Here is a 26,254-nt window from a genome sequence, read left to right as displayed (position 1 = left end):
ACGGCTATCAGACGTTACAGCTTTATCGAGAAGACTATGTCTAAACCTGGAGACACGGTTAGGATTAGGATTTATGTCTGCAGCAACCATTATGGCTCAGGCTGGGCATGGAAAGACAGGCAGATTAGGGTACATGGCCACCAGGGATCTGAAGCCAAGTCTAGGCCTAATCCTTGTGCATCATCACCCACCGGACCAAACCATAACTCTAATCCAAACCCAGTGTTAGGATGGAAAGCAGTCCAATACCTAGCAAAAATACCCCTACCAAATGTCCCCTGCAAAGTCTTTATTAATTTTTAAAAAATATTTCTTTATAAAAATCAAATTCTGGTCATACGGAAGCACTGAACTTATTCTCCTTAGCTAAGGGCAAGAACTGTGGCGTGAAAAATAAATAACGTTGAAGGGATTAAAATAATGTTCATTTGGACCTTCTAATCAGACTGGTGCAACATTAGCTTCTGTTATTTTAAGAACTGCATGCATGAAACTTGTCAAAGCTCAGAGCAGCCTGCTGAACAAACCACAGGACCAACAGCGCTACCAGCCTGCTTCCTGATCAGTCGCTGAATAGGTCAGGCTTAAAGAAAGCACCGTTCCACTTGAACTAAATCATTTCTTTTGTAGAAGGTCCCGGTAAATTACTCGGGACTTCATTAGTATTTTTCCAGCTGTTCTCTAGCAAAACCTTAAAGCAAGCTGGCAGGAACTTCAAAATGCTACTCTACCTCATCAGCTAGAAGGGAGGAATCCTTATGAAAACACAGATGAGGTTGCAGGCAGCTTTAACACAACACAGGAAATTAAAAATCTAACTTTTGAAATATGCGCATGGGAAGCAGATAAGTTAAACAGCATTTAGAATAGAAAATAAACTCCCACCGCTCCCAAACCCCACTGTTCTAGGAAGAGGCACAAGCAGAGCTAAAATGTCACCACGGCCATCAGCCGCTCCTGGATGCCTACACGTGACACAAGTGCACATGTATATAGAGTTTCTCTCCCCTGGCTGGGCCTTTTTCCTCACGGACTGGCACCCGGCTGGAATTCAAGAGACTGCCCTGCAAGAAGGGGCGATTCTGTGAAGAGATCTTAAAGAGATAAGAGGCAGCTTAGATGCAGATGTATCAAACCTACTTGCATCTTCTGGGGAAAAAAGAAAAGAAAACAACAAATAACCCACTCCACTTCTACCTCTTTAACAAGGCTTTCCCCGAGTGGACTGGGACACCTGTTCCTGAACAGATAAAACACCATCCTTCTGCGAAACAGCAAGAGCTCCAGAGATTTTTGACCAACTCAGCTCAAGCCCCAGAAAGGAGAGGCTGTCTCACCTTCCCCCAAACAAGAAGCAAGACTTGGAACTTGGTGGTTCTTAGCGTTATGAAGCCAGCAGGCAATTAGGAACTCCTGGCTAAATACGCCTTGCCTCTAGCAGAGAAGCTGTTTTCTTTAGAGCCTTGTCTTGACCTGCAGTTCCAGCAGCATGCCACGTCTTCAAGGCGTTACCCTCCCTTTCGTATAGTGTGGTGGCAATAAGACGAACACTGCACTAGCTGCCATTCCCTCAAACCAGTTAAGCCTCCCTAACCCCTCAAACTAGGGGAAAAAAATATATATATATTATAAATATTTTAGATCATAATAGCCAAGACCAGAAAATCCATTTCCCTGAGGAATACAGTGCCTCTAAGCTACCAATTTCTGCAGAATTTCCGCTTTTCCATTTCACAGAAGTTCTGCTTGAAGCTCTTAACCTTGCAAAGGTGGCGTGCTCCTAACACACTTAGCATCTATGCTCCTGTCTTGAGCCTGCAGAGAGATGCCTCCGGTCATCCTGCTGTGGCACAGTGAAGCCACCACGCTGCAGCACAGCAAAGTTAGGCAGAGGTCTGCCGGGTCCTCTGGCAGCATTAAATCTCAAGAATCACAGTAGCGAGGCGAGGGAGGACTGTGAAATTGAGAAGATGTTCTCAGTAACAGAAGATGGACAGGCAGTTACACTGGGAGCCCAGGGGCATACCCTTTCACTTCACTCCATTAACGGACACATCACAGAGAAAAACCAGAGTCCTCATCTCTCGTACTCAGCCCATCAGTCTACCAAATGACAGCAGCAATCTCCAGCTGAAGGACAGAGAAATAAATGCAACTGTCACTTTCAGAGACTCCTGAAGTCTCTGAAGAGTAGGGCAAAAATTAACACGGCTTGTACTATCAAGCTCAGGGATTCAAAACCCTATGACAGAAGATCTAGGGGTCGGACTCCTGTTCCCTTCACACTTTGCAGCATCCGGATTTTTCTGTGTGCTGTCTGTAGCTCATCTTGACGCATCCTTCCTACTGACACCTTTCTCATTTACTTCAGGCTAGCAGGTTTACTATCACATCAGGTTGTCTTGTTCTACAAACATCAGGAAAAGCAGCATTCGCATGCTCCAGCTAGGAAGATTACCGAGAACCAGAAACATTTACACATCGGTCTGCAAACGGTCTTCAGACCAACCACCATCAGCAGGGGGAGAACATACAGAAGACTCATTCGATTTACACGTCACCAAACAGATGTGGCAAACAAGACAACTCTGTCTCCATGACATCCCAAACAGGAAACTTGTACTTCTGTCCCCGCAAAAAAAAGGTCACTCTCTCATCTTCCCCAGAGTACTGGCAAAACACCGAGCCTGCACTGAAGTCCAGGCATCTCCGTGGAGGCCTGTGGTCAGCGACACATTCTTGCAGAGATCGCTGTTTCACAAGCCTCACTTTGCCATTACTGAGAAGTAATAATATCCCCTCTGTTTATTTTCATGGGCTCCACTTGAGTGAGGAGGCCCTCAGCCTTGGGAACAGGGGCTATGCAGGTCAGGAGACCAGAACAAACATTTACCGTGGGTCAGCACGAGGCCTGCCTGCCTGGTAGCTCTTGAGGCATAGGAAAAGGATGAAACCACCTCAAAAGGTGGCTTTTGGTCAGCACCGTGGAGAGACGGAGCAAGTGTTCAACCAGCCTAGAGGCTGCCTGGTAAAGCACAGTAAACAGGCCCTGACAGCTGAGCCAAGGGTAACGTACTGGAGCACACTTGCTGATGTTGAATGACAACACCATTTTGGAAAAGTTATTTAGGAAAAATAACTTCTCCTCTTACCCACAGGTGCACAAGCATCTCTTTAACAAGCATCCAATGCAAATCATGCTGAAGCCTGAAAGGCCAGGCTGATTTATTTGGGCCCATCCTGCAACCCCCCCAGGGCCACGCGCGCAGAACGTGGCCAGCACAACTCCTGCAGAGTCCCTTCTGTTGACACCAGGAAACTAACGTGACCACCCATAACAGCCTGTGCCAATGCCAATTCACAGAATTTACAGAAATCGTAGATGAACCTGCTCTGATCTCCTGTCACAAGCTACAAAATTTTAGTTATTCCTGTAGTAAAAACAGTGACTTCTGGAATGCTTCCCCACAGCTCTACCATACATTGCAGAGATCTGCCACTGTAAGCTCAAAACATCCCCTGCGATGGGCTTTAAATGACAGCAGCATCCACAGAGATCTATCAGGAGGGAAATCATTAAAAACCACCACCACCACAGAAGCTCTGCTCAGCAGAACACATACGACCTCAGCTTGTATCAGAGGTGGGGTTGACCAACAGTTTAATCCAACACAAATGCGCACTGCACTGAAACATGCACATATGCACGTCGTCCAGTTGTGAAGACAAGGGGAATTAGAGTGCCTTTTGATTCAACACAGGATTACCATATTGCCTAATGCTTGTAATTAGAGGGCAGAATGGATTGGGAAGCTTACAAGCATCTCATTCAATCAGAAGCAGTGGATTTGCATGTGCTGCTTGTGGAAGTGCTGCAGGAACTACCTGCAAAAATGTCAGAGGAGTCAGCGGGAAAGTAGATGTTGCAATGAAATATAACCACGCGATTATCAAAATAACCAAAGCAGCACCATCACCGCTCAATAAAGATGTGCCTCATGCATACCAGAGAAATATCCTGGAAGAAATCTGAATTTTCCAAGATAATTTCATCCTAAAAGAAAGCTTATCATCAAAAGCACTCATTGAAAGTAGGGATATCAACACTAGCTGTAGGACAAATTTAAATTTAGCTTTTAATCCTTCATTTTTTGCCATTTGCAGGCATTATGTCCCTCAAATAAGCAGCCTGAAGTATTATCCAGCTGACTAACTCTAAATTCTAACAATGAGATCAAATTTTGTTTAACCATGATGCAGAGCCACATAAGAAGTGAGATTAAAGGATGATGTCAAACCCCAGCAAGTTTAAGGAGTGAGAACCATCCGTGATTCCTTACGAACACAGAGGATACTCTCCATGCTGTTCTACTTACTGTGAAGGTAGTCTGCCAGGTCACCACCATTGCAGTACTGGAAGCAGAACAGAAAGCTCAGTTAGTGCAAAGCAAATTAAGGACTAAAAACTTCAGTAAACTTCACTAGCATTGCAGGCTTATCATGGTATTTAAAAATAATTATGTACATCAAAATATATATTCAGAAACTGGCAGAAAAAAGATATTCCAATAGCTTCTTCTTCTGGCATATTTGCCCTACATGTGTACATCCATGCACATGCACAGAGAGAAAGACAAAACCAAGAAAGAGCAGAAAGGTCACCGCTTGAAGACCACCAGGAAGCTGACTAAGGAAAACCTGGGAACAGCCATAGCCGAAAACTGAAATTCCCCACAGTATGTTCCACATCACTAAGGAAAGGTCAACAAGACCTCAGAGCAAAGACTGCAGAAGAAAGAAAACATACAAAAAGCTTTGCAGCTATACTGTGTGGATAAAATGTTCTTTCCATGAATCTTTGAAGCAGATACTATCCCATAATGCTCATTTGACCCTTGAGGTAAGGCATCCAACTGATTAAACCTCTGCCAGCATGACCTTCTAAAAGCAGCAATATAAAAAAATCCCACTGCTGTCTTCACCCACACTGTTCCAGTTCTCAAAGGTATGCAGCTGCAGATTAGATTAGCAAAAGCATCGCAGGTGAGACTGAGCAGAAAGCACTCCTTGTCTAATGAACTGGTCTGCTTAATCCAAGTTAAAGATGAAAAAAGTTGAAAAAATGATAAAAAGAAAGACACTCACCTCCATAACCAAGTAGACAGAATTTGCCATCTCCTGGGGAAAGAGAAAACAAAGATTTATGCATCAAAATATTTCACATGCATTACAACTGCTGTATTCTTTTAAACAGTTGAACTCTTCTGTACATGACAGGCTTAAGAGAGGGAATGAACTTCATTACAGATCGATTCCTGGAGGGTCCCTTACTTCTTAAGAATCAGGTATTTCACACCAATTTAAGCACGTTATTTCTTTCTCAATGTGCACCTGTTTAACAGAGCAAATCTGCTGTATTATGGCTTAGATCTTCATGTTCCTTTCTGGCTCTTGGGATTAACAGCAGAATGCAATGCAGATGCCGGTACTTTATTATCTTAGATTCTTAATCGTTTCCACATTTAACACTGCCCTTTATAGCAGCTATTCCGCATGAGCAGCTCTAGTCTGAACGAAAAGATAAGAGCAGTGCAACTTTGGGACCTGCATTTCAACCCCCATGGATGAAAGGTGCTTCAGAGATCCATTCACCTTTGATTTCATGGAGGAAAAAAAAGAGAAAGATCTCAGTTTCCTTCAAGCTCAGAACATTTGGCTACGCCACAGGGATACAACAAAGATGTTTCTGATGATGTTTCTGAGTAACCATGCACCAGCTGGGCCTTTGCTCCATTCTAATAACATCACACATTGGGAAGTCGATGCTTAACTGGCTGCGAGGTGCTCAGGCTTTCATTTTAGGTCTCACATACAACCAACAGAACACAGCACAACTGTCCCTCTGACAGCACTGACGCAGGTCGAAAAGGCAACATCAGCCAACCAGTTCCTACGCAGGCGTTAACAGAGCGCTAATGAAGGTAAGAGCCTGCTATTAGTGGGCACCTAAAGCTTTCTGGATTATTATGCGGTCATCACCAACCAAGTGCAGACCAAATGCTTGTCTTCCCAAATTTGTTATTGGTGCTGCACTGTGGTGTTCCTTCCAGTCCTGAAAGTTATCCCCAGCCCTAGCTTATCGTCTCCACCGGCTCCCTGGACACTGGAAGCATGTACTGGGGGGCATACCCTACAAGCACACCCTGCTGCAGAGAAGAGCCCCCCAAGCCCACAGCACCAAGCAGCAGGAGCTCTGGGGTCTGTGCAAGAAGCAGAGCTGCCTAACCAGTAGCAGCGGAGAGCAAATGTGCAGACAGCCAGATGTTTCAGCCCCGGGTAGAGCAAGAACATCTAAATCCTCTTGAACCCAAGTGAGAGAGGAGCAGATCCACTACAAAGAAGCTTGTATGCTAAAAGCCCTTCCTAAATGCAAGGCCCAGTCCCGGACACGAGCAGGCAGCAATTACCTGGCTGCAGAGAAGCACTGAAAGCAACGGTGGAGCAAAGACTTCGCTGCATTTCCATAGCTCCAGGGCAGCATGCCTTTACTTACAGGCTGTTTAGACACCTGCCTGATTCCCCTTCGCAGCCTGACTACAATTTCAAAGAGCCCCACATCACCCTTCCAGCATTTCAGTTTTCCAGCAGCCTTCGCGGTCTGCCCTCAGCTTCTTTCATCTTGCTCTGCACGCAGGACTACCTCCTGTCAAGCCCGTACCAAACTGACCACCTCTGCCTGGAGCTCTGACTGCCTCCCATCGCCTCTCCTGCCGTTCTCTTAACCTCACAACACAGGATGCAGGTGCTGGCAGGCTGGCTGGAAGAGGGCGGAGGGCAGGGAGACGAAATTCCTGCCCTGTGAAAGGCACCAGGCACAGCTGTCCACAGCCACTGGCCCCCGGGAAGTGCACGCAAGCGCTGGCAGCCCAGCAGCCTCATCTCCCGCAGCTTCCCTGGCAGGACGGGCTCACCAGAGCCAGGGCTGGTGCTCCCTGCTCCCACTGCTGCTCTCACCAGCTGAAATTTTGAAGGTCTCCTCGTTTGTCCAAAAAACAGTTCCCTGCGATGCTTCAAAAGGGCGTTTGTTGTATTTTCACCCGTGGCAAGCGCTGCTTTAACCAGGCCTTATTTTCTCATTCCTGTTTAAAGGCAGCACGTGTGTGTTATCTCCTTCCACACGTGCTTCAGATGAAGTGACAGACATCCAGGCCTGTCACTTCTCCTTGAGCCGCAGCCCCGTACGCACCGTGCGAGGCAAGGACACGCAGCACCACCGCTGTGCCTGCAGGCTGCGGAGCTCAGCGCAGGGCAACTTCCAGGCACGGAGGAAGTTTCTAAAGCAGGGTTTGCAGCCTGCACCGAGTTCATCACTGCCACGGCAGTATTTTGCAGAGACACGTCTTGCTGAACGTGCTGGAGTCACAGCAGCTCAATACCAGTAACCCATTAATATGTACGGTGCCAGCAGGGCTTGGGGAAGCCTAATATATTATTGCCTGTATAGAAAATGAAGAGGAAGTTTAGCTTAGACAAGCTAAATCCAAAAGATATTAGTAATAACTTCTCAGCTATTTGCTAACAGCTAATGTACACTGCACAGCTCGGTTGTTTTTCCTCCGTGCTTTATTTAAAGACTCTGCAAACACACATCATAAAGCAAGTCATTGATTTTTGGCAGCCAATGTGCACAGTGACGGGGTTAAATAAGGACCCAGGCAGGCAGGGGAGATTCTCTGCCTGACTGCCCTAGCAACAAAGTGACCCTGCTGGCTGCTGCCTTTATCTCGCCAGCACAGGGCGCACAACCAGAGGCAGTGCCTGATGGGCAGCTGGAGGAAAAGGAGGTGGCTCCCCCAGCCATCCGCTGGCAACAGCACCCTCTGCCAGCCCGGTGTTATTAGGGACCCTTCTCCGCTGATTAAGGTTAACACAAGCCTCACCAAACTTGTCTTCGGTACCCCCTGGTTCTGGCGGAACTGAAATCGCCTTCCTGTGATTCGGAAAAACGCCTGCAAGTGAGAACTGGAAGCGTGGCATCCACCAGGGCTACACGTACCTTAACAAACAGCAGATACCATGGGAGCACTGCAGAACCAAACAACTGGTGCCCAGACCCAACTTCAACACCAGATACATTTATTTCAGGGGGTCATTTTGCCATGACTGTCAACCCCCACAGTCCAATACTGCTGGCACCAGTGAGCGCCGTACTGGAGCCCACCCTCGCACTTTGGGGCTCGCTTCCCAGATAGATCAGTAGGAATCTTACCACCAGAACTAAATATTTATTTAAGGAATGGCCTCTGAAACAAACTCATGTTTGGAAAAAGCCTTCAGCCAATAGCTTACTGTGGTTACAAAGGAAACACATCTAAAGAGACCTCTGGTTTTTCAAATGGGCTAACCGACTTCTCTCATACCGACTGAGCAGCAGAAACTATTTTTTTTCCTTTTTTAATCCTTCCACAGTCCTTACTATTTGTTCATTAACAGAACAAGGAAAAACACACTGAGCCAAACTTTGCAGGCTAGCCTAAAGAAACGAGATGCCCAACCCGCCCGTTTCCACGTCAGAAACGAGAACAACATTACAATTTGCTGTATTTCTGCGGAGGCTGATGTCCAAGAAGCGCTGCAGACAGCTCACTCCGGACTCCTACTCGCGTGTGCCAGCCCCTGCAGCCAAGGCCAGCCCTGCCACCGAACAGAGAGCAGCACAGAGGCGACCCCCCGACTCCTCTCATCACAGCACAGCAGCACAAACCCTGACTGTGCTCTACACCAGCACCGACGGCCTCTGCCAGAGACATCAAGCTGATAATTAATCAGTCTGGATCACCGCCTGACTCGCAGCTCGTACAGCAGAGGCCTCAGTGATGAAGTTACAACTTAATTGAGTGTAAAAACAGGCAACAGGCTCTACTGCCTACAAATAACACACATCTGCTAATGGAGGAAAAAGAAAAACTTCATTTAGGAACGCAGCAGCGATCACCCCAGGACAGTGCTTTGTTAAAATCCCTCGCTGAGGCACCGCGAGGGACGGGGTTAGGGGTGTTACGACCCAGCAGCGCTGTCTCCAAAGCGTTCTCTCCACCCATACTGGAAGGTGGCATGATCCTCTTCTTGGAAAGCCTGTGTTTAGGTGTGTCCAAAGGGAAGCATCTGGGTGTACCCGCAGTTAGTCATCCTCCTACCACAGCTTAAAAAGTCCACGAGAGGGAACTTCCTCAGAGAAATCCTCCCCTGCACTCTGCCCCAGCGCCTCGCCTGCTACCAGATTTAGAAAGATGCTCAGGAAGGGAAAAGTGTTTAATTACACAACGCTCCAAAACCCTTGCAGCAGTGCTGTATTTCTACCCATCCGTGTGGGACCAACGTTGTAACAGATGCCGGGGTATGAACTTGGCAAAAACCAGCTTCCACCTCACCTAACTCATCTCTAGGAGGGCTGGGGGAGCAGAAAGAGGACTTGGAAGATGAGCATCGCCCTGCTGGTGCGCCCCTGTGCTGCTCCTGCAGAGGCATGTGGACTCAAGCCCTCAGAGCTGCTCTTGTTCCTCTCCTGAAGAGAAGCACGCCGCTGCGCGTTTACTTAGCCTCCCCCCGTGAGATTCCTGTTCTGCACCTCCAAGAAGATCCCCACCGTGTGCTGCCTGACACCGCCCCAAGCAGCGCCCGCAGCAGCTGCTAAGGGAAGATAATTGCCACAGAGACCTTGGTGAGCAGGGCCAGGCCTCACCGACTGGACCAACCAACAGAAGCACAAAATGAAGCTCGGGGTCTAACCTGGCAATGGAAGATAAAGGGGACACCAACCGAAAGCTAAGTTCTACTGCTTTGAGGTTTTTATTAAATGCCACTTCCCCTGCTTGCTGCAGCAGAACCTCAGCACCGAGGCACGCTGCGTCCTCCTGCCCTGCCAGCGGGATCTCATGGAGCTGGTGCCCTTTCGACGTACGATCTCTATTTTCTGTTCATCCCTCTTCTGAAAGTGGCACTGTGTTACGAACACCAGCTGTAGCAACAAACCTTGCTTTACAGGAACCACCTGGAAAAGCCTTTAGCTAACATCGTGGCTCCCAGGCCGGCTGGGCTTGGGGACAGAACCTGCTGTTCTCAGAAGAAAGTTTCCAAGCAATAACGCCTCTCAGTGTTATTTCACTCCGGCCCAGAGCTTGGCTCAAGCAGGTTAACCTCTGAAGAGGAAAACGTTCATGCTATGCAAGGATTATCTCTTGACGCAACTATCTGAACGGAAGCAAGATAAAAGACAATAGTAACGTTAGTATGAATTGTGGGAGCACCTACCAATGTTCACCCTTAGCAAAACAGATCTAAAAGCAAATAGCTAGAAGATATTCATACAGCTCTTGACCTCACACAAAGAAAAACATCTCAGAGCCTATTGTGCTGCTGTTTTCTTGCCCTGCTCCTTCTCTTCACTCCCTCTGGACCTTATTGATAAAGAACTCAGGAACACTTCAAACAGTTTCTTACTCAGGAAACAATTAATTCAGATGAAGGAAGAGAAGAAGCAAGTACTCTTTTGCCACAATACAATCTCTTCTCTGCATAGACGCGCCATCACAAAGTGCTTCTTACACCCAGACAAGGCTGTAAGGCCAGACAAAAAAAAGCACATTTCAGGACAGTGCTTTGGGATTCAAGTTGTGCAGCCAGCGAGGTCCTGCCCCAAAGCGAGTTAGCGTGTTATAAGGAACAAGCGGTCACGTTCCCCTTGTGCATGGGCCACGCTGCAAGTCAGACACTTGGGGCTGCAGTAGCAGTCACACACGCACAGCCCGGTAGATGGTATGCGAGCAGCAAATGCCATCATGCCACGGCCTACTCAGTATCTTTGCCTGTTTTGGCAGATCCAGGTCTAGCAATAAAACCTGCTGCTGCTGTCTGGAAAGTGCTGTAACGAGCTCTGCACAGTCAGCAGATCCTTGAATTCCCAAGGGAACGAGGGCTCCCAGTGTCCTCACACAGACCCTAAGGCGTAAGAGGCAAGGCCCGGAGCCGACTGACTTCTTCATCAGCTCTCAACTACATTCTGCTCCCTACAGACCTGACAGCTTGCTCCAGGATTTGGAACACCAGGCAATATATAGGGCAATTAGAAAGGAGGTCCTGCAGCACAGCAGTGGTTTATGGCCACCTCGATGAATGGGGATATTTGTGGGATCCTGAGAACAACGATGCAAAGTGCTACACCCCCATTCCAGGCACTACAGCATTCTCCGCTTATGAAGCGGAACTGTTTCGGGATGGTCATGCTTCAGCGTGGATTAAAAACAGCAGGAAAGCTATCCTCCTCTGGTTCTGCACGGGCTGCAGGAAGGGAGGGAAAGTACTTCCCATACAATCACATCCCTCTGGCAACAGTCCTAAAGTCCGACTGTGTGACCTTAAAAAATGAACAAGGCACTGTCACGTCCAGGGACTTGGTGGGTGTGCCGGCCAGCTAACACCACCGCAGGCAAACGGCAGGATGGCTTCTTCAAGAGACCCGAAGAAGCTCCACCACCCCCTGCCACTAACACGGGCTTTACGCAGCTCCCTTTGAACCAGGAGCTGCACCTCTCTTCTGTCTGCAGTACCACGGCCCCGCCGGCTGGCTGCTGGCTCCACGAAGGTTCGGGGCCTGCCCCGAGATGCAGAGCCCTTGCTGAATGACGGATGACTACCACGCTCGCAAAGCGCCCCGACAGGAAAACACAGCTCTCCTGCAGGGGCACGCCGGGCCTCCGCAGAACAAACGCTGCAGCAAGCCCGAGCTGAGCTGACGTTAACCACAGAAACCAAAACACAGGATCGCTGTCATAAGAGGAGAGAGACAAAGTGGCAGGTTCAACAAGTCACAGAGCTTCGAGGCGAGACCGGAGACGTGTGCCACAGCAAATTAAAGGCTCTTGCTGCGGGGACACTGAGGAGCAGTCGCTTCTTACAGCGCTGTCTGGGGGCAATGCTGTGTCACCCGCGCTGCCGGTGTGTCCCCGGCTGGCCAGCTCTCGGGGAAGCCCGAGGGCCTCAGGGCGTGCAGTACAGGTCAGGCTCCTGCTGCACAGCCCAGCAAGGATGAGAGAGGGGAGAAAAAAGCAGCAGAATCCTGAAAAGTCGGGACTTTCTGCCATGGAGTGGGAAGTGCAGTTACCCCTTTGCTAAGGGGGATAAGACCTGGGAGCTTCTTTGAACTAAGCAAGCATCTCCCTGCAAGTGGCAATGCATTGTGTTAACGCCATCAGGAGAAGTGACTTCAAAATCCTGAAAACAATGATCCAAATACTGACGATCCAATTTGCTTTTCTACATTTATTCCTCATCTCCTTTCCATATCACAGTCATTTTATGAAGGGTGCATTTAAGGTTTGTTTCCCCATTAGCCCAGGCTCGGCCACACGCACTGCAAAGAAATCCCCGCGCACCGTAACGCTGCCTTGCACCAGCCTACACAAAGCACAGGGGCAGTGCTGCGGATCGAGGCAGACAAGGAGGCAGGCTACAAGAACAGGCTTCTCCACGGATCTGGCATCACGCCGAATGCTTCTGCTGGCATCACGCTTGCTGAGACATCCTCGCTTACCGAGACACGCTCAAGTACGAGCAGAGCCACTCCGTCTGAAGCTGGATTTTAGAGCCAATGAACGCAGCTGTGAACAGCGTGGGTGTGTTTGGGATTTGCCATCAAAAAACTTAATCTGATATCCCGCAGGAGATGATTTTTTTTTTAAATGCAACTGTGGGAATTAGAGGCCCAACCCCCACTAGGTTTCCTAGGGCAGATGCGTGAGCTGGCCTTTGTGCGTCTTCTTCTTTCACATTCATTTATTTCATACTTCATTTACCAGATTTAGGAAAGCCCATATATACTACCACAGCACAAAGGTGTTATAAGAAGGAATTTAAAGAAAAAAAAGTGAGTTTTCATTCAAATAAAAATTATCTTAAGTTATTATGAAAAAATCCAGTTACCAGAAGCCAGGTAACGCGGGCTTGAACCTGCAATATTTCAAAGACAAAGAAAGCAGAGTATGTTTTAACAGGCTGGCTACAACCGCCAGCTAAATTAAACATACACGTATGTGTCAAACACAAAAAAGCCTCCAAAGAGAAAGTTACTCAACTGCCCAGTTGCGTGTGCAGCGTTATCACGAAACGCACACACACACAGAAACAAACCACACGCTTGAAAGCCGCTGAGCGGCACCGTCTCAGCTCTGCCTCGCACCACCTCACGCCCTGGTGCGGCTCCCGTGCTCCGGGCATCGAGCTGCCTGGAGGCCCACCTTCTGCTGGGCACGGAGGATGCTTTGCTAAACAGGAGCTCTAATGGCTTGAAACTCGGCATCTTTCACTGCCCACAAGTGAAGCACGCTGTCTGGCTGATCGCTAGCACGCCAGCTGAGCTGACCCAATTCCTCCTGTTACTCTGATGCTAGGAGACAAGCCAGGTGTTCTCGCAGCCAGACTGAACGTTTTCGCCCTCAGCAGCCAGTGATGCAGGATTTGATTCATTCCTCTCAATCCCCCACCTTGAAACAGCCTTGGATATCAAAGCAAAGGCAGCTTTGAGATCCCCACTTTGCGTGCGGAGAGCATCCTTCCACGTTTACAGTGGTATTTAAGGCCTGCACATCATAAAGCAGGAGGCATCACGGTTAAAACACCTCTTCGCTATACTCTAAGCACAAAGAGGCTCTAAAGCTATCTGTTGGCAGAGATTTTTATTGGATTCTGCTGTGGACATTTCTTTCTAAATTTCTCAGAGAGGAGCCATAACATCTGGCAAAGATAATTAAGACGGCTTTTCTTAAGTAAAGTAGATTTAACTGCTCTATACCTGAGGAGCGCTGCCGCCTTGGAAGGCCACACCATTTATATTCCCTTTACATCAGGTTTGCCGTTTCGTTGTGCTACATGAACACAAGCTAAAGCAATTAAAATAAAATAAAGAAATCCCCCAACAATGAAAAACCCCCACGCAAAAAGTTTTGAAACGAACCCACGAAAACCCACCCTTATACTCCTGACTGTGCAGATCAAAGACCACCAGCTCTGCTGGCCACCCCGGGCTCAGCCTTTCACTCCCTGCTGCCCTGTGCTGAAGGCTGTCTGCCCCACAGAGGAGCCGTGCCCTCTTCAGAGGAGCAGAGCTTCTCTAGCAGCTTTCCCAAACCAAGGGAGGCGTCCAGCTCAACCTCCTACCTCCAGCACTGGCCCTCACCCTCGCCGTTTGCTAGTCTGACCGTTGTGCAAAGGCTTTTTGGTTGGTATCGACATGTGGGACGGCATGGGGTGCAGAAAAGAGAAGAAGGAAGACACATGAGAGTGAATTAATTACTCTTAATTCTCTACACACGCTCAAGCATTAAGATGAGCCTTTGCAACGCACACTTTTATTGCAATTTCCTGCTTTAGGGTTGAGTCCAATCCGGTCTCAAAACTAACTGGGCTTTGGTTTGGACCTACAAAAATTTGGAAGAAATTCGAGCAATGGTTCTCCATCTGAATTCAGCCCCACTCAGGCATTGCTCGGGGGCATTTTTCCCCTGTCAATGCAATTAGAAAGCCCCTCTCGCCATCCGCCTTCCAAATCTCTACCACCTTGCTTCACCCACTCGAACCGACCGCGTTCGGTCATCACGAGGACTCGAGCAGTGGAAATTTTCACGATGGAAACACTGATGAAGCTTAAAGAGCAGCAGCATGAATAGCACCTCAGCCGCTACCAGAGCTCCAGGCGAGCACAACAGCCTACCAGTTTCCGATTACTCCTGGGAAACATTCCTCAACCTGTCGGTACAGCCTGAGTAATGCTACCTTCCACGGCAGCTTCGGAGGCTATTAACCTTCCACATGGCTGGCTCCTCCATGACATCGCAATCACGTGAGAAGGACGCAGGTATGTGCTTTACATACAGGATGAGCAAAACAGGGATGACCATTTCAGAAATGCAACAAGACCACTCCCTCTAAAAAAAGCCCAATGACTCCTCTAAGGTCTATATTTAGTGGTCAGCATTTGCTAGATGTTTGTCACCTGCGCAGTGGAGTACCCAACTAACGAAGCCAACATCAAATAGAAATGTATTTTATACTATATTTTATCATCTTACTCTACTTGCCATAAATGTAGCTATTTCAATTCACTAGACTCTCAGACCTCATCCTACAAGATTACTGGCAGAGAACAGATGGATTTTCCATCCTTTCCCCCTTCTAGCTCTAAATTAGGCCGGCCCAGCCTCCGGTAACAGCGATACCCTCCAGCAGATGCGAGGACGCTGACAGAGCAGGACAGCAGACACCCCATTCTCGTCCGCAGCACAAACAGGAGGAGGATTGCCTGGCAGTGCTCGGAGGAGCCTGCACTTCACACCCACTCACAAGGCAGCTTGCCAGCCTCACTCAGGGACGGAATTAAAACAGGATTTAACCAGGCAGCCTGCCTGACCTCAGGAGCGCGATCTCCCAGGCACAGAGCGCCTCCTTAGTCATCCCAAGTGTCACCGTGGAGCCCCGTGTCTCCTGCGACACGGCACCTGAACGGCAGCGCCCGAGGAGAAGATCCTGCGTTAGGTGGCACGAGCACTGGCAGGGAGGGAGGTGACGTTGCAGCAGCACTGATTCATCCACCACCAGCAGCTTAGCGAAGCGCTGCAGCAGAAGCGAGCGGTGCTGGAGGGCACGAAGGACACTGCTGCTCACGGAGCCGTGCCAGGGGCCACGAGATGGGGACCGGCGGCTAAGAGCTCTGTGTCAGAGGAGGATGATGGCACAGGGAGCACAACAGCACGTCGCAGCCCAACCAGCCAGGATCCTACTGATTAGCAGGACTTTTATAGAAAGCAGCAACAGAATGAGCCTGCTAGTACTTGGCCCCAAAGACAAACCCAGGGCACCTGATCATTCAGCCAAAGAACCTTTGTTCTGCCACCTTAATCCTTGGGTACAAGAAGGACTGCACTGCAAGGACTCCCTGGTCTCTGTCGCCTCTTCGGGAGCTCGAGGTGATACAGTCACCCCAGCAGACACGTTTTTGGTGAGACTTCACTGCACGAGTGATTTAAGCGTTCCTCTGAGCTCATTCCCAGCTGATGAGTACAACGAGCCAGCTCGACATAAAATTATGGAAAGCAGACCCTCAGGTAACCAAGGCTGAAATAGAAACTCAGCAGTTCCGTGCCCTACGTGGTGGTAACAACTGCATTTCTACTTCCCACCCATGGGGGAAAAAAAAAAAAGCAATACCCACAAAAGCAGTCATGGCTGGGCTGTTTTAGAAGATCACAACACACCACTAGGGAAGATGTGCTGGTAAAGTAATCCCTCTTCCCATTTCATGCAAGAAAACACTTTCTTTAATATCTAAAGCATGCTTTATGTCCACAAATAGAGCATTTTCTGCAGGCCTTGAGCAGCTGGGCTAGGGTTGCTTTGCTCTGCAGTACTGGAATAAACCCGCCCCAGTACCACCAGCTACACGTGAGATCTTCAGCTGGCACCTATTTAACCAAGCTGCCTGGTGGAGGAAGAGCACGGGGGGAAAAGCCTTCAGTGTCAGCATGCACGAAGAGCTGAGCTGGTTTTGAAATCCACGCTCTAAGAAACCTTTCCCAAACCAAATCCTCATACAACGGAAGCGAACATTTGTTTCCTTGTTGTCACTGATTTCCACCTTAAAAACAAGTTCTCAGTCAGCTATCTTCAAAAAGAGTAAAAAGCTCCTGGTCTCCAGATGTCTCCCTGGATTCTTGCGCTCCTCTCGACCGCTGCAGCCTGGAAACCCCAACTCCAGCTGCCCTGCGAGCCAGCTGAGGAGCCAGCACTTGTCCAGTAGCAACTAACACACCCTGCACAGGGAAGGTTTTTACTTTATGCCAAACAACTTCTGTGCCCAGGAGAGATCTGCAGCACAACTCCACACAGACACTAAAAGGGTAGCACTTTTAGGAAAGCAGTAACATATGATTTATCCTCTCCTTGAGCAGGGGTTGTCTCAGTAGGCTCCTGGACTATTCACAGCACCTCTCATTAATACATGAGCACATAATAATGGGAATATGCATATTTCATTTTGTGAGCCATTCTCATTTAATGATGCTGCTCTTAGGACTCTGGCGAGGGGATCTATAAAAGTCCAGACACCACACTTCTCTGCATTAAACATTCACCAGGATCATTTATTCCTAGGAAGCATCTTATTTTGTCACTGTGTATGAGACAGTATCACTAAGACCTAGGAAACAAGAAGGAACACAGCAATTTTCTACAAATTGAAGGATAAAATAAACGTGCAAGGGTGTGAGCTGCTGTCAGTACAAGGCATCAGCTCTGCAAGTGCCTGTCTGGGGCAAATCTGGCATCACATCACAAATCTTGATGTATGGGGCCTGGTTAGCATTAGCTTAAAACCAGGAAAATGCAGAGAGCATCGCTGGGTGTAATCGCTTGCTTACAGCCTCTGTGGTTTTGGCAACCATTTCCTTGTGTGTAAGGAAGCTGCAAGTAAAAGTTCAAGTCACTGCTGAGAGGAGGTGCAGAGGAAAGAAAGACAAAGTGCAACATTGAGATTCACAGGAGCTATTTTTTCCTTTTTGCTCCGTGATGTTGTAACAGCAGAATAAACCTCTCCAGTTTTAGAAAGCCTAGAAGTTAGGGGTTCCCACGACACTCTGAAGGGTAAACATATATACATCTATGAATGAAGCAACTCATCTCCTTTCAGAAGAGGGGTAAAAAAGTAGTCTTTTCCACAAAGGAAGGGAAGGTTGGCAGAAGGCAGGCTTCCACCGAACTGCACTGCTACCTCTGCAGACAGTTTACTCGTACAACTCCTGACCACAGAACAGGGCCAAACACCAGGCATCACACACACAACCTGTGCAGGTGCCTGATTACAGACCAGCGGGGATTCCACACCCTGCTAGCACTATGTAACGTCCCTACTCACAGCCTAAGTCACCTCACTTTGTCCAAGAAACCAAATTACCCAGGTCATACACAGAGTCTGACAATGCTGGTAGCTAAATGTACACCCGGGCATGCCCTGAGCCCAGGGCCATTCCCAAGTTTCTGGTCTGTGGCATCTTACACAGCCTCTTGCAAATACCTCACCAGGCCACGCTGCTACGCACAGAAGTTAACTAAAGCTCATTTGCCATCCTATAAAGGAGAAAAATGCATTGCTGCAGTTAGGAGTTATGAAATCATTCCTTTTGCAGGAAATCTTTGAGCTGTTTCCCATCAGGCAGCTACTTGAAGCAAAGAGAGTTTAACACAATATAAAGGTTTTGAAAGATGCGCAAGAAGTAAATCCAGCACTGTAATGCTTTGTACAAATGCACACTACAGAGGAAGAGCCGATGCAGCCACTCGCCCTCTCAGCTGAAAAGTTACAGAATAAACACACTTAGGCATGCAGGGAAGGAAAATGAAAAAAACAGAGATCCTAAAGCCTCGGGTGGCCTACGCTCAGACAGAGGTTCCGCAGCCCTGTGCTACTCTGCAGTGTGCATCAGGCCAAAGGCAGTCACTGCCCTGGGTCTGTGCAAGTCCAGCTCTACAGGGTGGTTTGGGAGCAGAGAACAGGTGGCCTCCCACCCAAAGGGCATTTCCAAGAAGCGATCCTGTTCCCAGCGGCCTCACCTCCCTCCCAGAAAACCTAAAATCCCCCACGTCCACCCGCCTCCAACAAAAACAACGCCGGGCACTCGGCGCTTTCCAGGAACCCGACCCCAGCAGGCCCCTGCAGCACCTGGCCATGACCGTGTCCCTGAGGAGAGGGGCACGGGGGGGACGCAGCCCCCCAGGGCCGCAGAGCTGGGGTGACACAGGCGGACTACAGCACCCAGGAGGCACTGCGACCGGGCTGCGGGTGACGTGGGGCCGCCCGAACCAATCCATGCAGAAGGAGGAATGTCAACAAACACGGGCCTCGTGACAGGGACAGGGCAGGCAGCCCCCCGACACGGGACCGGTGCCTACCGGGGTCCGGCATGGGGTCCTGGGCCCCCAGAACCCACAGCCGTCACTTGCCAGTGTGAGGCCTCGGGGTAAACAGCGCTGCCGACAGGCTGCCTCCAGCCCCTGCGACCACAAACAGGAGGATTCCACTTCATGCTGCAGTGTTTTTCTTAAAAAGCATCACTAACGCTGGAGAAAAAAACCTCACGCCACCAGGCCACGCAACAAGTTAACCAGAAATTCCAGGAAAAAAAAAAGAAATGTCACTGAAGAACTTGGGTTTCAGAGTAAATCAGTTTTAGCTCCTTAGATTAGACCTTTAGAGCTGACTTCGAAGGAAAAAGCAGCTGTGGGAAACCACAATAATCTAAAAACGTCTGCTGCAATTTTTAAACACTTACTGATTGCCACAAGGACAACAGAAAAATGCAAATGAAAATCCTCAGGAACTGAAGACAATCATATGCTACAAAGTCATGGTCACACTATTTCTACACTGTCTAGGAAAATTAAATTTTCTTAGGCATATCCATAACCAAGGAAGAAAAATAAAAGGCAGGTGTGCCCAGAGTAACTCCTGTAATTTTATTTTATTTCTAATGTTTTGAGAACTTCAGAGCTTCCAGCACAAACATATTCACCACACACTGCATTAGTATCCTGGGAACAGGAGCTCCCACCTCAACTCCCAGCTGCCTAAGTTTTATTGTCCAGAGCATGTCCAGTTCAGACATGATCTGCTCAGCCATCTTTGTCCACCTTTTCATAACTTATGAGGAGACTTTTTTCCCAGAAAATGTTTGATTACAAACCGTTAAATTACACTGTTAAAAAACAACAACAAAAAAACAACACAACAAAATTCCAAGAACTCCATTCAACCTCTCCCAAATCTAGAAAGCTTTAACATAAATGAATGTATTTACCTGGAAGTCATACAAGGCAACGATGTTTTCATGTTTCAATTCCTAGAAAAAGTAAAACAAAGACAGTAAGTTAGGAGCAACAATAGGCACAGAGAACAAAGACAGAAGAAAACAACTCTGTCTGCCTTTACCTTAAGGATTTTAATTTCCTTGCCCAGCAGTGTCTGTGATTTTGCAAGGTTCTTCTTGTTAATGCATTTCACAGCTACTTCCAGCTCAGGTTTCTGAAAGTGAAGAAGTGCACATGTAATTCGGAGCTAGACGTCAGTTTCACCATAAATGTACACTGGGATAAGCAGCCTCCTAACAGACTGCAAACACTACAGAAAGAAGCATCCTGCAGCACCACAAAAGGCCTCCACTTTATGCCCTGGTGCATATCCCTCACTTGTTCAGACTTGCCCTCTCCTGAATTACACTTGCCAGACCGAGGAGAAAATCCCAAGGTTTGGGGTTTTGTTATTACTTGATACGCCGGTTATCCTCTTGTTTAATCGCTAGAAATAAACACGCCATGGGAGCCACGGCTTATCCCAAGCCCTGATGGTGGGAAACCCACAGAAGGATCGCTTTCCTTGTATCTCCCAGGGAGCCACTTCCCCTGCTTTCGGAGGGGCGCAGCGGAGGAAGGCCAAACTTGGCAGAATAAGAACCCAAAGGCAAAGCGGGGCGCCCTGCGCCCCCCGAGAGCCCCGGCGGCACCGAGCCCTCCGTGCCCAAGTTCAGCCTGGGTGAGAGGGGGGGGAAAAAAAAATAAAAAATAATAAAAGGGAGAAGCAGAAGGGCTCGTTCACCTCTTTGTGCCTGCCTTTGAAGACGACGGCGAAGGCTCCGTGCCCGATCAGGTCCTTCCTGCTGAACTCAAACTTTCCCACCGTCTCCATGGCGCTGCCAGGGCCGGCGGGGCGAACTTCAGGGCTGGAAAGCGACGGTGGTGATGACGGCGGTGGCGGCGATGAAGGAGCTCCCTTTAAAGAAGGCTGAAGCTCTCCCGACCCGGACGGGAGCGCGCAGCCTGCCCCGCTCCCGAAGGGCAGTCAGGAGCTGGAGGCCGGCCGGAGGGGGGTAGCCCCGGTGCTGTCAGCCCCTCGGCAGCTCGGCGTCTGGCTCCTCTCCCCCGCCTCGCCTCCGTCCATGGGCTGCCTCTTCCTGCACCAGGGCCGGGCGCTGCTCATCCTCGGCGGCGGCGAAGGAGCCGGCTCCTCAGCAGCGGGCCTTCCCCATGCCCTCCTCGGCACGGCCGGGCGCTGCTCCTCGGGGCGGCCGCTTCAGGCGCCTCTCCCCATGCCGAGCCCCGGCCCGGCCCGCCCGGCAGGCGCGGCTTGGCCCCGAGTCCACCTTAAGCCTCGCTCCACCTTAACCCCGAATCCACCTTAACTCCGCTTCCACCTTAAGCACTCGCTCCACCTTAAGCGCAGATCCACCTTAAGGGCCGCCCGCGGCCCGCCGCCCCTTCGGGCTCACCCGCGGGGTCCCCGCCGCCTCCCCGAGCTCCGCCGCCCGCTGCGGGCCCGGACAAAGCTCTGCGGAGCGCGGCGCGGCTCGGCCCCCACACGCGGCCGCGGCCCCGGCGGCGCAAGCGCGGTGCGCGGCACCGAGCGGGGGGGAGAGGCCGGCACGGCGGCGGCGGCCACCTGAGGCGCGAGGGGCCGAGCCCGGCGCGTTTAAAGGCGCCGCCCGCCGCCGGCCCTGAGTCACCGGCGGGCCGCCGAGACCCCCCCCCCTGCACCGCTGGGGGTGTCCCCCCCGCTCGGAGCTGGAAGGCGGGGGGTTTATGCTGCTGCCTGCCAGCTCCCCCCCCCCCCTCCAAAAAAAAGTCTTTCGGAAATGTTTTAAATAACTAAATAAATGACTTTCCTTCCCCCTCCCCAGTAAAAGTCTTTCAGAAATGTTTCAAATGGCTAAAAAAAGTGGCGAGTTTTTCAAAATTTACCACAAAAAAATCGCTGCGGGGGCGGTGGCAGTCCCCCCCCCCCCGCAAAAAAAAAAGTCTTTCAGAAATATTTCAAATGACTAAAAAAATGGCGAGTTTTTCAAAATTTACCACAAAAACGTTGCTAATGGGTCAGTGTCAGGGTCCCCCTACCTCCCCACCCTCACCGCCCCCCAAAAAAGTCTTTCAGAAACGTTTCAAATGACTAAATAAACGTTGAGTTTTTCAAAATTTACCATAAAAATGTCTCTACAGGGGCAGCGGTGGCAGCCTCCTCCCCCCCCCCCCCAATAAAATCTTTCAGAAATGTCGTAAATAACTGAACAAATGGCAAGTTTTTCAAAATTTACCATAAAATCGTCTCTGCGGGGGCAATGGCCAGGCGCACCCCGAGACCCCTCTCCTCCACAGGCTGCCTGCGCTGCGCACAGCGGGGCCCACTGCTGCTGCTCTCCGACATCCTCCGAGGGCATCGAAATGTCCCTCAGCCCCACATCCAGGGCCGTTTTCTAGCCGCCACACCCTGTCCCCATCTCCATCCTTATCAAAACATAAAAATCAGAACACGCTATTCCAGCTGCAGAGACCGCCGCATGTCTCGGGCAGCGCTCCTGTTTGCGCCTTGCAGCATGGGGTTTGCTTTTTGCTCAATCGTGTGGCATCGATCCGTGTTCGGATGCCGGCCCCTTTCCTCCACCCGCAGCTGCCAGGTGGGCACGCGTCAGGGGATGGCATCCAGGTGTCGTCAGCTCCCCCCAAATGTCATTTTGTCGTAATCTGACAGTGCAAACAAACACAAGGCCGGCTGGCTCTGCGGACACGCAGGGCTGAGGGTGCTCGGTGTCGTGACGCCCAACATCTGCGGTTATCGCTGTTTTCGGCAAAAGTGAGGAACAGGCAGCACCTCACAGCGTCAGGCCTTGCTCAAAAGCAGTGTCTGGCTGATACGGTGCCTGGCCTGCGCTCTGTTGCCCTTGGCTGCCAGATAACTCGTGTTCAGGTGCTGTTCTGAGCTTAAAACGTAGCTGGAAAAATGACAGCTTGTCCCAAAAGCAGATACAGACGTTGCAGTGTCTGATCAGTGGTAGTTTGTGCCTCAAACTCCAGCAGAGTTAAGTTTTTAGGGGGACTTGTGCAAGTGAAGGGTGTTCTTTGGTGTGAATTTGATAGAAGTATCTGTTGAAATGGCCTTCAATCCAAAACAAGACTAGTACTGACAACCCTCAGAATTAAAAACTTATTCCATTTTTAAAAACACAATATGCTTAAGCTACTTGTTTGCTTTATCACTTCTAGGCCCATGACATCCACAATTTCAGGCTTCTGCCAGTGATCACAAGGGGTTAATTTAAAAATGAACACAGAAACTAGCAAAATGGCAAACATCATAAAACTTGCAAAAATAAAAAAATAAAAAGTAAAGCTACTTGGCAAGTGACGGACACAGGAATTTACCAGCTGTTTCAAAGCTGCTGTCTTTAACACAGAACGTAACAGTTGCAAAAGCTTAAGGCAGGAAGTGAAGAAAATGTTTTGAAACTTCTTAGATAATTTCTAGGTAGGCAAAATCTTGTATCCCCCCCTCACTGGAAAATAGCCAGGGTGCCAGGGCTAGCAAGCCTGCTCTTGCAACAACTGTGGTAAAATCTCTGGTGACCACAGGTGCTTCTGCCTTTGTTTTGCTATCACAGCAGAGACACAGAGTTCCAGCGCAGGGCAAAGGAGGAAGTTGATATGAATGCTGTTCAATTGTTCTGTACTGCGTGTGCTTATTTGTTATTTCACGTGCTGATGGCTGTGAAAAAAATGTGCACCCTAAATAGGTTTTGATTAAACCTGGGTTCTAAGGTAGCTTTTTGCATGCAGTTGCCTGCTTTGTGGGCAGCAAAGTCAGCCTCTTCTCCACTGACGTTTATTTTTCTTTTAAGCAAAGTGGATTTGTTTATAAGCAGGCCTGAAGGCTCAGTGTATAACTTTCTAGTGGAAAAAGTGAAACTTCAAAGCAGCACAAGAAATTTGAAGGTACTCAGCGATCGCTACAAGGATCAGGACCAAGTTGTACCGGATGCCCTGTGCACACCTGAGGCACTACACGATCTTTGTACTGACAGCTTAACATTTGTAGCAATTAAATGGCTCGAATGCGTCTTCCAAAAATAGGCTAGTGAAAAGATTTCATCAAATTTCCACAGAGATTTTAAAACTTCCCAAGGACAACTAATAAAATGTAATGCCACTTGACAGCAAATACAGTTCTGAGATGTTTGGAGTGCAGTCTGCAGACACATGGTATTAGCAAAACATTTGTTCATGATGGAACAAAGAAGGCTGAAAAGATTCTTAATTGGAATTGGTAGCCTTTTTTTTTTTTTTTTTCTTTTTTTCCCTGTGGTTTGCTGATTAAATACTTATGCTCTATCAATTCCTCCCCGATGTCCAGAATTGTGAGAGATGGTATTCAGGCCAGCATCCAACACATGTAAATTCTGCTCTCCTCTCATAGTCTCCCACTTGTTAATGATGTAAGTACTACCACCAACAGTTATTCAACTGCTTCTCAGATGGAGGCATTCATCTTTGAGGGGACAGAATATATAGTTCAATTTACTAATGCATGGCTGGGGGAAAATCTGCTGCGATTTATGATGGATGGAGAACTGTACAAGCATACACCCAGCTGTGGGAAACCTTCGAATATTTTCTTGAAATTCTTTTGCAAGTTAGTGCAACTTCATACCTTTTTGTCATTCACATGTGAAGACAAGCAGTGAGATAACTGACATCCTGGTGATTCAAATGATACTCTTTTCCAATATGATGTTTTAATTAGCAGTCATAAATATGTCCATTTCTATCTACAGGAATCCAAGAGTGCCATCCTCACCTCAGTGCTGCAGAGGTACCATGTAATTATCCATGACACAATTCTATACTGTGGAATTGGCTAAAGCAACAGGATTATGAAGGAATTATGTAAGAACAAATAAACACAGAATAAAAATTTAGAACAAAGGGTAAAGATTTCCATCTAGGGATAATTGTTCTCATCATAGTCCAACCAAAGGAATAAATTACCTATATACCCAACCAGTGCAGCTCAAGGTGTGAATGAAGCTCATGTAGGTACAGCTACGCTATTTTAAAACCAGCTAACTCTTCTACCAGTAACCTGGAGCAGCATAGACTTTGTCCTGGACTGCAAATCCCACCTTAGAAGCTGGGTGGATTCTATGGAGGGCTAGCACACACCAAGCTTCTTGCTGCTGTGTGTACTTTGCTGTAGGTACCAGAGCTTCCATGGAAGATGTATTCGTTAGACTGTTTCTTCTAGGACAAGTAACATTTTACACTTGCTGCTATATAGCAAAGACCTGCATTCACATCTCAGAGAACCTATGCCAGATACATGACATGCTTCTCGATGCTTCTGCATGGGCCAGACGGCTGTCTTTCCCAAGATCCTAGTGTTTTTGCTTTTCTAGTTCAGTAACTCCATCCCAGTGTTCCCCACAGTGTCTGATGAGAGACCAGAAGCGTCACAGAAGTAAACCACCATATCTGGAAGGTGTGGGGGAATCCTTGGCTGGATACGATCATAAAGAACAGGTTATTTAAATCACTGTATAACTCTGTTTTGAAATCAAAGTTCTGCGACACACAGAGGGAATTTCCAGGGCACTCCTCTGTAGTACTTTTTTTTACAGCAACTGCCTCACAGGGATGATAAGGACCCAGGAAAACATATCCGTGTTTTTGGAGGAAGGGAAATGCCAAACTATCAGGCTTGGGCACATGAGCAAGATGTGACTGCACATAGACCAAGCCTGTTAATTGGCCACACATCTCCTCACATGAAATGAAAGCTTAAGCCTTAAGATGAGCTTTAGCACGAGCTGTGGTACAGTCATCGGTGGACACAGAGGTAGTGCTGCTGCTGGGTAATTCATTGAAAACTTTTCTTGGTATTTCATAGCCAAAAGAGATGGACAACATAGCACAAGAGGATTGATCAGGTATGGATTAGTTTCAGAGTTTTTCTGAATGAAAAGCAGACTCTATTTGTGTAAATTCAAATTTGAATTAAAATTTGGACACATTAAAACCAGATACACATCTCCTTTCCACAAACTGCCTAATAGCTGAGCATAACCAGGAGTATCTGGGCAGAGCCAACGCTAAGCTGAATGCTGGAATTTTTACCAGATTCATCAGGAAGGAGTAAAGGAGATGAATATCTCGTACTTGACTGGAAATCACTTTGGTGGAAGGAAAACACCTACGTACACCAATATCTGTAAATGGTAAAAGCAAATATTAGCTTAGCATTAATGGAATACAAGACAAGCTGCAGGACTGAATTAAAACTACATCTTTTATTCTCACTTCTTTCAGCTGTCTGTCAGTAGTTTAGATTCTGGCTCAG

General features: G+C 48.5%; 1 protein-coding gene across 3 annotated transcripts in view; it reads right to left on the bottom strand.

Annotated features, from left to right (window-relative positions):
- Positions 1–21,262, bottom strand: part of ULK1 (unc-51 like autophagy activating kinase 1) — a 79,306-nt gene extending 58,044 nt beyond the window's left edge. For all 3 annotated transcript variants that reach the window (XM_083804537.1, XM_083804539.1, XM_083804538.1), the window contains exons 1-5: positions 20,693–21,262; positions 20,030–20,122; positions 19,899–19,940; positions 5,146–5,178; positions 4,377–4,413 (exon numbers count right to left, since the gene is read on the bottom strand). In XM_083804537.1, coding sequence (XP_083660663.1) covers positions 4,377–4,413; positions 5,146–5,178; positions 19,899–19,940; positions 20,030–20,122; positions 20,693–20,782 — 295 coding nt within the window. In that variant the 5' untranslated portion in view covers positions 20,783–21,262. The remainder of the gene's footprint in view (positions 1–4,376; positions 4,414–5,145; positions 5,179–19,898; positions 19,941–20,029; positions 20,123–20,692) is intronic.
- Positions 21,263–26,254: the final 4,992 nt, after the last annotated feature.

Source organism: Anser anser (genome assembly GCF_964211835.1).
Source record: "Anser anser genome assembly, chromosome: 18".
Taxonomy (NCBI): Eukaryota; Metazoa; Chordata; class Aves; order Anseriformes; family Anatidae; genus Anser; species Anser anser.
This window is presented reverse-complemented; position numbering and strand designations above follow the sequence as displayed.